Raw genomic sequence first — 16,613 nt, 5'->3', positions numbered from 1 at the left:
GATGAAGTCCTAGGTATCGCTTGGGTCCAACGACGTTCCCACTAGAGAGACAGAGAGAAAGAGAGAGATAGAGATAGAGAGGGGTCGGGGTAGGGGTAGGGGGTGGTCGCCAATGCTGGAGGGGAGAGGGTCGTCGTCGGAGTGGAGCAGTGATGTGTGGTGGGGTGGGGATGAAGGGTTTGCGTCCTCTCCCATTTTTTTATTTTTATTTTTATATTTTAATGTTATAATTTTTATAATTATGTTTTATTGGTGAGTGATTTGACAATTTCACCCCTGAAAATAACGGGTGTTTGAATTAAGTTGACGGAATATTCTCATTTGCATCTTAAGTAAAATATTAGTCTTAATTTGAGTCACTTTGAAGTGAGAATCATTAACAGGCTTTGACACTTAAATTTCCCTAATCTCATTGAAATAAAATTATATAAATTAACAGTAATCTCACTTAAAAGAATCTTCATACTATAGAGTTTAAAAGTAGCGATTATGTACTTCAAAATTACTTAAGATAATTCAGCATCATCTTTTTTTTTTGGCCAATTAATTCAGTATCATCTTTAATTCGCACTATCTTCTTCAAAGTGTAAAGCATACACAATTAACATATATACTGTTACATTGGTTTTTTCTCCTCATATTCTTATAGAGGAGTACAAACAACACTACTATGATATGAGTAGTAGTACTATTTCTTTATCCAAAAAAAAGTAGTACTATTTATTTATCCAAAAAAAAGAGTAGTACTATTTATTTATTCAAAAAAAAAAGTCGTTCTATTTACACCATAAGCTTTTAGGGGAGCGTGTATAACACTCTCCTATTTTATTTAATAAATTGCATAATGTAAATGTATCATCATCATATCCATAACTCAATTTATAATTATTGATATGTCATTTTTTAGAAAATTTAAGAATTAATTGAAATGAAAAAGCGTTTTCCTAAGAGTATTGTTTCCGATCACATTATAAGATAATTGATATATACTTACCATATTTCACTAGAAAGAATGTTTACTTGCCATATATTAATTACTATGGCCAAATGATGATTTGTATCCTACCTGATGTGTCATTACTTTATTGGAAGGGTATTTCCTTTTTCTTTTTTAGGTTTTATTTTTTAATTTGTAGTATCCAATGTATGAATGTCATGTAAGATGGTATGAAATTGTGATATAAAAATGTGGTAAGTGTAGCATTACTGTTTATATAATAACTCACATATCAGCTACCACATGATTGGGTATAATATGGTAAAAAACAATGGCTTTTACACATTAAGTTATGACAAAGAGCTTCAACGAATAGGCCAGAAAATATATTATAATTTTAGCATAATTTTGTCTTGTTTTGGGAGTAACATAATTCTCTTAATTGACCAAACAATGGCATTTCCGTAATTATATGGAACTACAGGGTCAATTTCCAAGTGTACCCCTGGGCGAATATCTAACGGTAGTCAACCGGACCCAATATACACCCAAGTACCCAACCTCATAGTTAAGCACAAAGCCATATAAAGCAGAAGTGCTTCATCGCCCAAACTTGAGCAGAAAAAAGAGAGAGAAGGGAAATATTAAAAAATTAATACAAAAAAACAAAATTCTTTTAAATAAAAAAATAGGAAAAAAAAGAAATTCGCTAGGGTTTGACGCAAAAAATTTTGCGAATCGCGGAAAAAACCCACAAGGAGAGAGTGAGTTGAGGTCTCCGATTCCCCGTCAACCTCGCTTCTCTAGGATCCATCGGTCTGTAGCCCCCACTCTGGAAACTCCCGCGTCTTTTTTGAGAGAGAAAGTTGCTAGAGAGAGAGAGAGAGAGAGTTTGAGCTAAGGGGGGTTTCGAACGTTGGGATCCGAGGGCTCAGATAGGGTTTCTGTTGGAAATCTTTTGGAGGGATTTGAGTTTTCTTGGGTTTTGAGCTTTTTGGGTTTTTCTTCTATTTTCTTTTAAGCTTTTCGGGCGGTGATTTGGGTTCAGTTGCATGCAATCTGGTGGTGGAGGTGGGCCCAGCCGGAACCCGGGAGTGGGCCCGGCGGGCCGGGCCGCGTCGACATCCTCGGCTGCTTCGCCGTCTTCATCGTCCTCGGCCGTGTCGACGCCACACTTGGGTTTCGATTCGGTACAACATCAGCAGCATCAGCAGCATCAGCAACATCAGCAACATCAGCAACAGCAGCAGCAACAAATAGGGTCTCGGCAGGTAAGGGTTTCTGCGGCTGGAAATGGAATTTTTGTGGCAATCTGGTTGAATTGGAATGTGGGTTTTGGAATTTGGAGTATCTGTGCAGATGGGTCAGTGTGAATTTTGTCATTATTGGGTTTGATTATGATTGTCACATTAAGTGGGTCTTCTAATTGGGAGTGTTCTTGCAAATGGGTGGGAGTGAATTTTTGTAATTAATACATTTGTGTGTTGTGGTTTAGCTGTTAATTGTTACCCTCGTACATATGGATAATTAGTTGGTTGCTTACTTAATTTCTGGAAGAACAGCTTTTAGGTATTCAAGGAGTCAAACTAGGCATGTCTTAATGGGAACTGATTGTAGCATTGTGATTTAGCTGCTGAACAGTAACTGGGAATCTACTTTTGTTCCATTAAATTCAACAAAGCGTATTAACAACAAAGTGGGGTCTGCTTATGGATTGTATCTCTTATTTGTTTTGCTGTACTACTTTTAAAGTTTTTGATTAGTTTGATTATATATATATATATATGTATATACATAACAGAAGAACTATGGCGTAATTTGCTTGAGTTTGCCTTATTAACTAAACTAAAATAAGCCTTTATCCTACTTTTGAGCATGAGCCCTTGGATTTTTATGATCATGTTATTTTTTCCATTGTTCTGGTGCATTGATAGGATCACATTTGTAATTGGGATCTGATCAGTTTCTGTGAATTTGTTTCAATCTTTGTTTTAATTTCAAGGATATCAATATTTGCAACACTTACATACCTTTATTGATTGGAATCAAAGTTATGCAAACGATAGTGGGGGATATTATTTATTGATTTTTCTCCAAGTCATTAATGTAAGCAGGTTTTCATATGAAATGAAGGCGACTAGGGTTTTTATATCATTTATTGTTTATGCAGCCACTACAACAACAATTTTTAAGAAAACCTGAAGGGAATGAAGCTCTTGTAGCATATCAAGCTGCTGGTCTCCAGGGAGTTTTGGGAGGGAGCAATTTTGTTTCATCTCCTGGCTCCACTCAAATGCCTCAACAACCTAGGAAGTTCATTGATTTGGGTCAACAACATGGCCCACAGGAGGGACAGAATAGGAGTCAAGGTGTTGACCAGCAACTTCTAAATCCAGTTCATCAAGCTTATCTTCAGTATGCCTTTCAGGCAGCCCAGCAGAAGTCAGGTTTGGCAATGCAATCTCAGCAGCAAGCTAAACTGGGATTGTTGGGGCCTCCATCTGGAAAGGAGGACATGCGATTGGGAAATATGAAAATGCAGGCAGCTAATCAGGCACAAGCATCTTCGTCTAAGAATTCAACGGAACATTTTGCTCGTGGTGAAAAGCAGATGGACCAAGGACAGCCACCAGCTTCTGACCAAAGGAGTGAAGCAAAGCCTTCAGCCCAGCCGGCAGTCTCAGGACAATTCATGCCTGGAAATCCCTTAAGGCCCATGATGGCACCACAGGCTCAGCAAAGCATCCAAAACATGTCAAACAACCAGATGGCATTGGCTGCTCAGTTGCAAGCATTTGCACTTGAGCACAACATTGATCTTTCACAGCCTGGAAATGCCAACTTGATGGCGCAACTCATTCCACTGTTGCAGTCTAGGATGGCTGCTCAACAAAAGGCAAATGAAAGCAACATGGGGGTACAATCATCACCTGTTCCAGTGTCAAAGCAGCAGGTTACTTCTCCTCAAGTTGCAAGTGAGAGTTCTCCTCATGCTAATTCATCAAGTGATGTATCTGGGCAGTCGAGCTCAGCAAAAGCAAAGCAGGCAGTTTCACCTAGTCCTTTTGGTTCAGGTTCAAATACTGGGATCTTTAACAATAGTAACAACATTCCTGTGCAGCAGTTTGCTGTTCATGGCAGAGAAAACCAGATACCTCCGAGGCAGTCCGCTCCTGTTGGAAATGGAATGGCTCCTATCCATCCCACACAGTCATCTGCAAACACAAACCAGGGTATGGATCAATCTTTCCATGTAAAAAATTCACTAAACAATCCAGAAACAATGCAGATGCAATACAATAGGCAGTTGAATCGGTCTTCTCCACAAGCTGTGGTTCCTAATGATGGTGGCACGAGCAACCACAACCAGTCACAAGGTGGACCGGCTGTTCAGATGCCACAACAACGACTAGGGTTCACCAAACAGCAGCTGCATGTCCTTAAAGCACAAATACTAGCATTTAGGCGACTCAAGGTGCATGTAATTCTCTGTTTTCCTCCCTTCTCTTGTCAGCTTTCAATTATCTATATCGTTTACAGATGTTTATGAAATTGTAGATGCTTTGGAATTAATTAGTGGAACATGTTGCTTACTTTCATTTCCTATTGCTTGATAGAAAGGTGAAGGCACACTCCCACAAGAACTTCTTCGGGCTATTGCTCCACCACCTCTTGAGCTGCAGGTACAGCAGAAATTTCTTCCCGGAGGAGGAAATATTCAGGATAAATCTGCTGGGAAAATTGTAGAAGATATTGTGCTGTATGTGGAGTCCAATGAGAAAGATTCACAGGCTGTGGCATCAATGAATGTACAGAGCATTTCAAAACAGGAAGCTTTTACAGGAGATGAGAAAGCAACTGTATCATCAGTTCATGTGCAAGGAATGTCCACTGTGATGAAGGAACCTACTCCTGTGGTGTCTTCTGGAAAAGAAGAACAGCAGTCTACTGTATCTTCTGTTAAGTTAGACCATGAAGTTGAACGTGGTATTCAAAAAGATTCCGTTAGAAGTGATTTTCCAGTTGATAGGGGGAAGTCTGTTGCATCACAAGTTGCTGTATCTGATGCCACACAGGTTAAAAAGCCTGCACAAGCAAGCACCACACCCCAGTCAAAAGATGTTGGTTCTGCCAGAAAGTATCATGGACCACTGTTTGATTTTCCATTTTTCACTAGGAAACATGACTCCTTTGGTTCAGCTATGATGGTAAACAATAATAATAATAGTAACAATACTAATAATAATTTAACATTGGCATATGATTTCAAAGATATTCTTTTTGAGGAAGGTGTGGAAGTGCTTAACAAGAAGAGGACAGAAAATATAAAGAAGATTGGTGGTCTATTGGCGGTAAATTTAGAGAGGAAAAGGATTAGGCCAGATCTTGTCTTGCGGTTGCAAATTGAAGAAAAAAAGCTTCGACTTTTAGATTTACAGGCACGCTTAAGAGATGAAATCGATCAACAGCAGCAGGAGATAATGGCAATGCCTGACAGGCCTTATCGGAAGTTTGTCCGGCTTTGTGAGCGTCAGCGGATGGAGCTAGCCAGGCAAGTGCAGGCCTCTCAGAAAGCCATGAGAGAGAAGCAGCTGAAATCTATTTTCCAGTGGCGTAAGAAGCTTCTTGAAGCTCACTGGGCCATTCGTGATGCACGGACTGCACGCAACAGGGGAGTTGCCAAATATCATGAGAGAATGTTGAGGGAGTTTTCAAAAAGAAAGGATGATTGTAGGCACCAAAGGATGGAAGCATTGAAAAACAATGATGTTGAAAGGTACAGGGAAATGTTGCTGGAACAACAGTCTAGCATCCCAGGGGAGGCAGCAGAGAGATATGCTGTTCTATCATCATTCTTGAGTCAGACAGAGGAATATCTTCATAAACTTGGAAGTAAAATAACAGCTGCTAAGAATCAGCAGGAAGTGGAAGAGGCAGCAAATGCTGCTGCAGCTGCTGCACGATTGCAGGTATGCATTGCTCTCTCTCTCTCTCTCTCCCTCTCTTGCCCCCACCCCTCCCCCCACCACTGGCCTCTTAATTTTTATTTTTGGCTTTTCTTTTTCACATGTTCTTAATCAATCCCTGTGACATATGGGTACAAAATTTCCATTTTCTCGTTATTCATCATGCATCATGCACCATCACTTTTTCTATGTTACTTATCCATGTTGGAATATGTGTGTTTACAAATAGGGTCTGTCAGAGGAAGAAGTTAGGGCAGCAGCAGCTTGTGCTGGAGAGGAAGTAATGATTAGAAATCGATTCATAGAAATGAATGCACCTAGAGATAGTTCATCTGTTAACAAGTAAGTTAATTGTTTAGCTATTTGGTTGATAACAGATGTTGTTAATGTGCAGTTGGTTACTTCTGATGGAGGATTTGCTAGTGGTGGTTTTTAAAATGTGCCTAGTATTTGCATTACTTCAGATTCCTTAATTTGATACTTTTTATCACGTGCTATTGATTTGTTTCCAAAAGGACCCAAACTAAGAAGGGTCCCTTATGTGTATACTTATTTGATATGTATAATCATTTTTATGAATTATTTGTTTCTCATTGTTCATGGTTGTTTCCAGGTATTACAGTCTTGCACATGCTGTGAATGAAAGGGTCATAAGGCAGCCCTCAATGTTACGGACTGGAACCTTAAGAGAGTATCAACTTGTAGGTTGCTGTAATTGAAAATTGTTACTATTTTTGGGCCTTTGCTTTATGTCAACTAGTACTTCTGTAGCAGACTAGTCATTCTTTTGACTACCATATGTTTGATTCTGAAGGTTGGGTTGCAATGGATGCTTTCTCTGTATAACAACAAATTAAATGGAATATTGGCAGATGAAATGGGTCTTGGGAAAACTGTACAGGTGACTTTCTTTTCTATTCACTTTTTTTGCTTTTCAGTGCCCGTCTCCAGAGATAAAAAGGCATGTCTTATATTTTTAACTGTGATTCGTGAACAGATTTTCTGGTTGATGTATTAAGATTTGCCATATAGTATGTGGGGCAGTGGGGAGGCTCATGTTATACCTTTGTTCTCTTGGCAGTCTGTTTTGATCTACAATTTTCTCCATGCAGGTAATGGCATTGATTGCATATTTGATGGAGTTCAAAGGGAACTATGGGCCACATCTCATAATTGTTCCAAATGCCGTTTTAGTGAATTGGAAGGTTTGTATATTTTCTGTTCCACATAGATATGACATTGTTCAGTGTTTATTAATGTGCCTAACTGAGTTCCTTTTGCAGAGTGAGCTGCATACTTGGCTTCCGTCTGTGTCATGCATTTTTTATGTTGGTGGGAAGGATCAACGGTCAAAATTATTTTCTCAGGTAAGATTCATGGTTTTGCTTATATACTTAAATGCTTGGGTTCTATACAAGTGCTAAACTTTGGTATTTACTATGTAGGAGGTTTGTGCCTTGAAGTTTAATGTCCTTGTGACAACTTATGAGTTCATCATGTATGATCGCTCTAAACTTTCAAAAATTGATTGGAAGTATATAATAATTGATGAAGCACAAAGGATGAAAGACAGGGAATCGGTTCTAGCACGTGATCTTGATAGGTACCGTTGCCAACGGCGCTTGCTTTTGACAGGAACACCATTACAGGTTAGTTATGACAACCATGTAACACATGATCACAAAGCTTATATATTTGATACAATTTTGTATAGGTGCAAACATATGTGCTTTTCGATTTGACAGACCTAACTAATTTATCCCTTTTTCCGCCTTTATTGAGTTGTGCAACAACAGTAGCACCATTAAACTTTTGATCATATTTTCTGCTTTATAATAGACATGCCCCTACATGTAGGGTTTTGACCTACTCATATGTAGAGTTGGAAACGGCTAAGTTGCTGATTTGTTTTGATTGCTTAACCAGAACTTAGAGTTGATGAGATGTGTCTGTTCATCAAACAGAGGCATGAGATTGGTTCTTTTTTCTTTTTGAAACATAGAAAAACCAATATATTATTAAGTTAATGAAACCTAAATTTATCGTGTTGTGAACTCAGTAAGTGTTCACATGATATAATATCTGCTTGATCATTGAGTTTCTTCCACACACGTGTGTGCATGCATATCTTCATTTTATTCAATTTTTTGAAGTTGAACTGAATTGGAGTATTTTTTCAATTACAGAATGATTTGAAGGAACTCTGGTCACTTTTAAATCTACTTCTTCCAGAAGTTTTTGATAATCGTAAAGCATTTCATGACTGGTTTTCAAAACCCTTTCAAAGGGAAGGTCCTACGAATGCAGAAGATGATTGGCTTGAGACTGAAAAAAAAGTTATCATTATTCACCGTCTTCATCAAATTTTAGAGCCTTTTATGCTTAGGCGGCGCGTTGAAGACGTGGAAGGTGCACTTCCACCTAAGGTATGCGTTAGTGATTATCCTTGGTGATAATTTCCTTTCCTGTGATAAATTTCTAACACTGGTGGTTGATTGCAGATCTCCATCGTTTTAAGGTGTAGAATGTCGGCCATTCAAAGTGCTATATATGACTGGATAAAAACAACTGGCACTATTCGAGTTGATCCTGAAGATGAGAAACTCAGGGTTCAAAAAAATCCACATTATCAACCCAAGGTGTATAAAACCTTAAATAACAGGTGTATGGAACTGCGGAAGACTTGCAATCATCCTTTGCTTAATTACCCATATTTCAATGATTTTTCGAAGGATTTCCTTATAAGATCCTGTGGGAAATTGTGGATCCTGGACAGGATCCTTATTAAACTTCAGAGAACAGGGCATCGAGTTCTTCTTTTCAGTACCATGACTAAACTCCTTGACATATTGGAGGAATACCTGCAGTGGCGGAGACTTGTCTACAGAAGAATTGATGGAACAACCAGTTTAGAAGATCGCGAGTCAGCTATAGTGGATTTCAACAGCCCTGATTCAGACTGTTTCATCTTCTTGCTTAGTATTCGTGCAGCTGGTCGGGGTCTTAACCTCCAGTCGGCTGATACAGTTGTCATATATGATCCTGATCCAAACCCTAAAAATGAAGAACAGGCAGTTGCTAGAGCCCACCGCATTGGACAGAAGCGGGAAGTCAAAGTCATTTATATGGAAGCAGTTGTTGACAAAATCCCTAGCCATCAGAAAGAGGATGAACTAAGAAGTGGAGGTGCAGTTGATTCAGAGGATGACCTTGCTGGCAAGGATCGATATATGGGATCAATTGAGAGCCTCATAAGAAACAACATTCAACAATACAAGATTGACATGGCTGATGAGGTTATCAATGCTGGACGTTTTGACCAGAGAACAACTCATGAAGAGAGACGCATGACTCTGGAAACTTTATTGCATGATGATGAGAGGTATCAAGAAACTCTCCATGATGTTCCCTCATTGCAGGAGGTAAATCGCATGATTGCTAGGAGTAAAGAAGAAGTTGAATTGTTTGATCAAATGGATGAAGAACTGGACTGGATTGAGGAGATGACAAGGTACGACCAGGTTCCCAGATGGCTTCGAACCAGTACAAGAGAAGTAAATGGTGTGGTTGCAAGCTTATCAAAAAGACCATCTAAGAACACTTTGTTGGGTGGTAGTATTGGCTTGGAACCCAGTGAAATGGGTTCTGATTCATCTCCAAAAACTGAAAGAAAGAGAGGGCGGCCCAAGGGAAAAAAGCATCCCATCTATAAGGAAGTAGATGATGAAAATGGAGAATACTCAGAAGCAAGTTCTGATGAGAGAAATGAATCTTCTATGCATGAAGAAGAGGGAGAAGTTGGAGAACTTGAAGATGATGAATATAGTGGTGCTGTTGAGGCACCACCAATTAATAAGGAGCAAGTGGAAGAAGATGGTCCAGAATGTGACGGTGGGTACGATTATACCCGGGCTTTAGAAAGAGTTAGAAATGATCACATAGTAGAGGAAGCTGGTTCCTCAGGATCATCCTCAGACAGTCGGAGAGTGATCCAGACAGTGTCTCCTGTTTCTTCTCAGAAATTTGGTTCGCTGTCTGCCTTAGATGGTAGGCAAGGATCTATTTCGAAGAGGCTGGTATGTATTTTGTCTCCCTGTATTGGTGCTTTGTAATTGGATTGGTTTTCCTGTGCTATCTATTCACTTTCAGTCTCTTGATGCTTTGCCAGCCAGATGAAGTTGAGGAAGGGGAAATTGTTGTATCTGGAGATTCTCACGTGGACCACCAGCAATCTGGAAGTTGGATTCATGACCGTGATGAAGGTGAAGATGAACAGGTTTTGCAACCCAAGATCAAGAGGAAGCGCAGTCTTAGGGTTCGCCCTCGTCATACCATGGAAAGGCCAGAGGAGAAGTCTGGCAGTGAGACGCCGTCTCTCCAACGTGGAGATTCATCTCTGTTGCCATTCCAAGTGGACCATAAATCTCAAGCACAGTTAAGGGCTGATCCTGAAATGAAAACATATGGAGAGCTCAATGCTTCTAAGAATGACCAAAGTGATTCATCCTCAAAAAGTAGGAGAAATTTGCCGGCAAGGAGAGTTGCTAATACACCCAAATTGCACGCTTCACCCAAATCTGGCAGATTGAATAGCAGGTCTGATCCTGCAGAAGATGCTGCTGAACACCACAGAGAAAATTGGGATGTGAAAGTTGGGAATACGAGTGGGACTTCAGGTTGTGGCACAAAAATACCTGACATCATCCAGAGAAGGGTATGTACTGTTGAATTTGGTGTTTGTTGCTATGTTATGGTTTTTGAGGTGACAAATGAGGTCCTAATCTGCTGCTAATCACTGCATACACATGCACACAGTTATTTATGTCATAAGGTGTCTGCTTCCTGTTTTATTCAATATTTATGGAAGCATCATTTTTATATTTATATTGCTGGATGTGGTGTGAAAGTTAGATATCCATGTGTACGAAATTGACTTCCCTGTAAATGTAACTTGCGTTGACCTTTATTCTTTGTATTCTCCTATTAGGTTTTCTTTTTTTTAGGTATGCTCTTGCAAATTCTGTTGTGAACTCAACTAAAGTTTTTACTTATGCAGTGCAAGAATGTAATTAGCAAGCTCCAAAGGAGAATAGACAAGGAAGGTCCTCAAATAGTACCTCTACTAACAGATTTGTGGAAGCGGATTGAAAATTCTGGTTACACAAGTGGATCTGGAAATAATCTCTTGGATTTACGAAAGATTGATCAACGCATAGAAAGGTTGGAGTATAATGGAGTGATGGAGCTTGTGTTTGACGTCCAGTCTATGTTGAAAAGTGCAATGCAATTTTATGGGTTCTCACATGAGGTAAGATGGTTCAAATGCTAAGTTATTCCTGTCTCATTGACTCTACATTCATTATTGCATTTGCATCCTCTTGTGCTTTGATTTTGAAGTCTCATTCTCAAAGTAATGCTGCAGAAGCATGGCCAAGTTAATTACTGTCTCAGTTACCATTATTAGTAACTATTATATCTTTCTCTTTTCTCTGTATGCTAACCCACACCTTTTTCTTTTGCACTAAACCCAGACAAGTAAGTTGTTTAACTGAACTACAGAAAAAGGCTATAAAGTTAGAGGGCCACAAATGCCAGTAACTTTGTTAATATTTGAATGCATGCCTTTTTCAACTGTAATTGCCAATGGAATTCTTAGAGTTTAATTCTTGCTTTGTTGTTGGGAGATGCCCTCGTGTACTGAGGTTATCCAATCCTCCAATATTATATGACCTAACAGCCTCTTGTGTTAACTATAATGCACAGGTGAGAACTGAAGCCAGGAAGGTACACGATCTTTTCTTTGATATCTTGAAAATAGCATTTGCGGACACCGATTTTCGAGAAGCCAGAAATGCACTCTCTTTTACTAGCCCAGTTTCGACCACCAATGCTCCATCCCCAAGACAGGTGACTGTTGGCCAAAGCAAGAGACACAAACTGATAAATGAGGTGGAACCTGACCCAGGCCCTCAACAGAAGCCACAGCAACGTGGACCTATAGTCAGTAGCGAAGACACAAGGCTGAGAAGCCATATTCCCCAGAAGGAATCAAGACTTGGAAGTGGAAGTGGTAATAGTCGGGAGCACTATCAGCAGGATGATTCTCCACTGCTTGCTCATCCAGGGGATCTGGTTATCTGCAAGAAGAAAAGAAAAGACCGGGAAAAGGTTGTGGTAAAGCCTAGGACTGGATCAGCTGGCCCTGTTTCACCCCCTAGCATGGGTCGCAGCATTAGAAGTCCCGGTCCAAATTCAGTCCCAAAGGAAACAAGATCGTCTCAACAAACCTCGCATTCTCAAGGGTGGGCCAACCAGCCTGCTCAGCCTGCAAACAGGAGTGGGGGGTCGGTTGGTTGGGCAAATCCTGTAAAGAGGTTAAGAACGGATTCTGGAAAGAGAAGGCCGAGCCATTTATGACTTGCTAAAGGATTTGACTAATGATGTGCTGGAAGTTGTCACTTGTTTTCTTTTCCCTTTTGTTCATAATTTAGTGGCATAAGCGCAATTAGCCATACTGTTTATACAGTGTAGGTCTTCGTTTACAACCAGCTTTTTCTACGTTATTCAGTAGCTTCTTATATCTGTGCCTCGCAGGTCTTACCCTCCCTGTGATAAGAGGGGACCTTTTGTAAAGAACACATTCGCTTCATACTAATCTTGAAGATTTCATAGTGTTCCAAGTGCATATTTCATTCTCTCATGTGATACACATTTTCTTAATTAACTTTTTAGATAGTCCACAACTTCATGGAAAGAGCCCCATCCATAATAATTCCACAGTGACAGAATTCACTTCACCAAAATACATGAAAAAATGGAGGCACTACGGTGGATATGCTGTTCCATGCTCTGATGCTCACAATGATCTAGGGGAGTACATGAGATCTCTATAGTAGCCTACATTTGGCAGCCGAATTAAGTGACCACATATTGCATGTGGGCATGGACATGTGTGAGGATTATCAATAATATTTATAGTTCATATGCTGTGCCCTGTTGTAGTCCCCACCAGATGAAGCAAACAAAAGATAAGTGCAGCAGGAAAACCAATGGTACATTTATTTACAGTGACAAAAGAAACTAATACAAACTGGGGAAATTCTTTCCCTTCCCATATTATCCAGTCTTGTTTGGAGTTGCGGATGAATTAAGAAGAAGCTAAAACATCATGTACATATACAATTAATTTAAAAGGACAGACCACAAATTCCTATGGATCTGCTTGACCTGCCACTTGCTCATCACAAGAATCAGATTCATCTTCACTCAGTTCCTCATCACTTGATTGGTCTTCTGGGACAGCTCCTATATCTTCTGGCTTGGCATACTTCTGACAGAATTCTGTATGATAAGAGTAACAGTATGGTCACTTCAAAGTCATGGGGAATGCAAAGCAAGAGCTGTATATCAATAGGATGCTTAAAAACTACATACATATAGATATATATAAGCAATATATAATTAATCTTCTATAGAATTGGAGCACAATAATTAGTAAGCCTTGTTTTGTATATATGGGCAATCTCAACTGCAAGTTTTTATGCTTTCTAATTTTGTGAAAGAAAATATCACATACATAAACTTGAGCTCAGGCTCACAGTAAGAACTCAAATTATCAAAAATAGGGTAAAATTCAAACCTATGAAGTACAGACACTTCCCCAAGTGTGCTATGACAATATCAAGCACTTGGGGATTATCAGCACATGACTGGCGTGCATGTTCCATACGTTTCAGAAATAACAAAAAAATTATTTTTTTGTCATCTGAGATGATCCAAGAATGCATAAGACACACGGTTGCTGTATAGTTTTGATCACTTTAAAATGAGTATCATATCCTAGAAATAAGAATGGATTTTTCAAGAAAACAAAGCTGAAATCATGCATGGATCATTTAAACATGTATATATTTTAATGTTCTCCTGCCAGACTCGCAATCAGGACCAAATTTTCTGACAAGAGACAAATATACATACATATATACATATACTGCTATTTTGTTTTTCATACATATACATTCCACGATAATGAAGTTATGTGTAAGTATTGGTGCTTTATAGATTCAAACTAAACTCAATTCATTGACATAGCCCAGCCCAAAAGTAGCCACCTGTTTATTTGATTTGGACTTGGCAGTGTAAGCCGAATCAAATCACACTTTTTAACCAATTGTCTAAATTTAGCTTCCCAGGAACTGATCCAGTTTAGAAAAAAGCTAACTTCAAGCAATTTTCTATTGGAGGTGACTGTTAAAGATCAAAATCCACCTACCAATGAAATAAAACGCAAAAATATTCTTCTTGCCTTCACAAAGAAGAACCAATCAAGAAAGTGCAACAAAGTCAAGTTTAGTGATACATTTTGAACGTTCTCACCAAAACTATTAATGACAGTATGCAATTTAGAATTTTAGCACAAAATACACATTATTGCTTTCAAAAGTAAAAACTTCGGACATTCCTCAAAACACCACAATATCTACCAGCTTTAAAACTATCTTTACCTCATTGCTATGACTATCATTAATCCTAATCCCAATAGAAAAACTACTATACTACCATAACCAGAATTACCACTAGCAAACTCTTTCCACACATTATTGTAACACCGACATGAGACAAAACTCTATGCATTTGTATATATAATTTACTTCTCTTTTTTGGACTGAATATATAATTTACTTCTCAACAATACCAGAATGCAAGGTTCTCAACACACTTAAGCACTATTATGTCAATACTCAGAGTTATAATCCACAAACAAACATTTAACAGTAACATTTAAATAATCCATGCTCAATTAGCACTGATCTTAAAATAAACACAATGAAGTCAACTTAAGAAGAGTATAAAAAAAATAAATGGGAGATGAGTAAAATCTACTATCACAGATTGGATGCATGACCAGGAAACTAAAACCTTGAAAGGAATCAATACCTTTAACTCTTTGTTCATAAGCAGCTCGGTCACGCATCATCAAAGCTGCAGCCTCTCCATTTAAAGGGTCTGATGGATTGGGATACAGCAGAAGCTGTGGTAGGAACACTTCAAATACGTTTACCAGATCTGGAAACACAAGCATATATGTAGATGTGAGACCCACAATTTCAACCATAAAAGTAGAAAGAAACTTGGATTTCAGTTTGAAAAGAAGCTAGTTAAATGTGTGTACCAAACATGGGGCTCCACGTTTGATTGATAACATCTAAACAAACTGAACCTGACCTGAAATTAGATTCCACCATTATAATTAGAATTGGACACTATTCCTCTTGTGAGTTAATGAATGGAGCACACTACACAGAGTTGAATAACAAGAATTCTTGACAATTATTACTCACATCTCATCAACATTTGGGTGGTAGATCTTATTGACAAAGCCTATTGAGGGAGATTTATAGGGATAGGCATCTGGTAGTTCAACTCTTATCCTCCACACACCTCCCTGATAAGGACCTGCCAGAATCCATGATATGGAGGAAATAGGATTACAGGGCCCAAAAAGAAAACTCACTCAGGATTCAAATAGCCAATTTCCAAACTAAAATTATTAAAGCCAATGAAAGCAATGACCAAACAACAAATTACTTTAGCTGTTATCAGACACATTTATAACAAGAAATCAAGAGGAAGTCTACTTCTTTGTGATCTTTAACGGACTAGATTTCTTCTAGATTTGCAATTAAAAGTAGTACTTAATCCAAAAGTGGACAAAATAGAAAAGAGCAAAAAAGCAATTCCAAAACATACAGTAAAAATATTTGATCAAGCATATTTTTTTATGGGGAAAAGAAATCTAGAGCTGATAACATCTATAAATTGGTCAACTTTGCTAATCAAGAAAGAATCAAAATTAGCAAAGACACATAACAGAAACCAACTTAAAAAAGCAAAGATAATTGAGAAAATAAAGATATGGGTTTTGAAAGTTTACTCTCACTGGGTCCATGGAAATTTACATGGAACTCTTGCATTCCATCATTGATCATGTCTACCTTGTAATCACTCATCATCCTGATAAAACACCAAAAAAAAAAGGTAGAAAAACAATAAAATAAAAACACAAGAGAAGAAAAAATAAAAATTCAATAAATTATGGATGAGAATATTAATTAGAGAATTCACAGTTTCATCAAGTCCATCTCTCTGCGTTTGCTTGGGGAAGACATGGTTTTAGTGTACAAATCCTGCAGCTTTGTTCTTCTTTTCTTTGAGTTTAAGAGAGAGAGAGAAACTTGTTTCTTGCAAACTGAGAGAACCAAAAATCGGTTCAGACAACATTAAGTGAAACTGGGACTCTAAGGAGATAATAAAAATGATGGCCGAAATTTTTAGTGGGACCCAATTCAAATTTAATACCCATTTTTTTACATGGCTTGCACTTTCATCAAAGATTCCTCCTTACCTCATTCAGCGATTCTATTCTATTCACCCAAAAGTTTTAATTTTTTTCATCAGTCTTTGACACTTTGTTAAGTGTTAACTCGTGTTTTAGGCTTTTAGCATGTTCGTGTCATGGTTTAAATAGGACGCGTTAATTTATTGTATCCAAATCTATAAATGCAAATTCATTGTATCGTGTCATGTTTTACTAGTAAATTTTTAACGAACACCTTCACATAATATTATAATATGTGTATATTTATTAATATTATATTCTAAAATTATAAATTTGTCATCATCTTGTATTATAAAACAAGAATTCATAA

The 16,613-nt window shown here is 38.3% G+C and overlaps 2 protein-coding genes across 3 annotated transcripts; one reads left to right on the top strand and one right to left on the bottom strand.

Annotated features, from left to right (window-relative positions):
* Positions 1 to 1,528: 1,528 nt before the first annotated feature.
* BRM (transcription regulatory protein SNF2) lies at positions 1,529 to 12,589 on the top strand. Of its 2 annotated transcripts, none has more exons than XM_086238704.1 (14): positions 1,529 to 2,208; positions 3,108 to 4,412; positions 4,555 to 5,907; positions 6,134 to 6,246; positions 6,518 to 6,605; positions 6,719 to 6,805; positions 7,017 to 7,109; positions 7,188 to 7,271; positions 7,350 to 7,553; positions 8,091 to 8,330; positions 8,406 to 9,980; positions 10,073 to 10,618; positions 10,961 to 11,212; positions 11,668 to 12,589. In XM_086238704.1, exons 1-14 carry the CDS (start codon positions 1,990 to 1,992, stop codon positions 12,319 to 12,321), a joined length of 6,813 nt encoding a protein of 2,270 aa, XP_086094830.1. In that variant the 5' UTR covers positions 1,529 to 1,989; the 3' UTR covers positions 12,322 to 12,589. The 2 variants fall into 2 exon arrangements, with proteins under 2 accessions (XP_086094830.1, XP_086094828.1); XM_086238702.1 differs by having other exon boundaries at positions 3,108 to 4,418.
* A 348-nt stretch (positions 12,590 to 12,937) lies between these two features.
* Positions 12,938 to 16,193, bottom strand: UBC6 (ubiquitin-conjugating enzyme 6). The gene is made up of 6 exons (XM_086238705.1): positions 16,030 to 16,193; positions 15,839 to 15,918; positions 15,246 to 15,360; positions 15,077 to 15,129; positions 14,842 to 14,970; positions 12,938 to 13,245 (listed from the first exon to the last, which is right to left on the bottom strand). Exons 1-6 carry the CDS (start codon positions 16,071 to 16,073, stop codon positions 13,115 to 13,117), a joined length of 552 nt encoding a protein of 183 aa, XP_086094831.1. The 5' UTR covers positions 16,074 to 16,193; the 3' UTR covers positions 12,938 to 13,114.
* Between the last annotated feature and the right edge of the window lie 420 nt (positions 16,194 to 16,613).

The sequence above is a fragment of the Dryas octopetala genome, chromosome 3 (assembly GCF_963921425.1).
Source record: "Dryas octopetala chromosome 3, drDryOcto1.1, whole genome shotgun sequence".
Lineage (NCBI taxonomy): Eukaryota > Viridiplantae > Streptophyta > Magnoliopsida > Rosales > Rosaceae > Dryas > Dryas octopetala.
The sequence above is the reverse complement of the archived record's forward strand: the minus strand, read 5'-3'. Positions and strand labels throughout refer to the sequence as shown.

Bases quoted from the DNA above. Each gene is read 5' to 3' on its own strand.
- BRM (XM_086238702.1), top strand. From the start codon at position 1,990: ATGCAATCTGGTGGTGGAGGTGGGCCCAGCCGGAACCCGGGAGTGGGC. The intron at 9,981-10,072 runs GTATGTATTTTG...ATGCTTTGCCAG, and splicing joins GATCTATTTCGAAGAGGCTG to CCAGATGAAGTTGAGGAAGG. The intron at 11,213-11,667 runs GTAAGATGGTTC...TATAATGCACAG, and splicing joins TTTATGGGTTCTCACATGAG to GTGAGAACTGAAGCCAGGAA.
- UBC6 (XM_086238705.1), bottom strand. From the start codon at position 16,073: ATGTCTTCCCCAAGCAAACGCAGAGAGATGGACTTGATGAAACT. The intron at 15,361-15,838 runs GTAAACTTTCAA...GGATTCTGGCAG, and splicing joins TTTCCATGGACCCAGTGAGA to GTCCTTATCAGGGAGGTGTG. The intron at 14,971-15,076 runs GTACACACATTT...TTGTGTTTCCAG, and splicing joins AACGTGGAGCCCCATGTTTG to ATCTGGTAAACGTATTTGAA.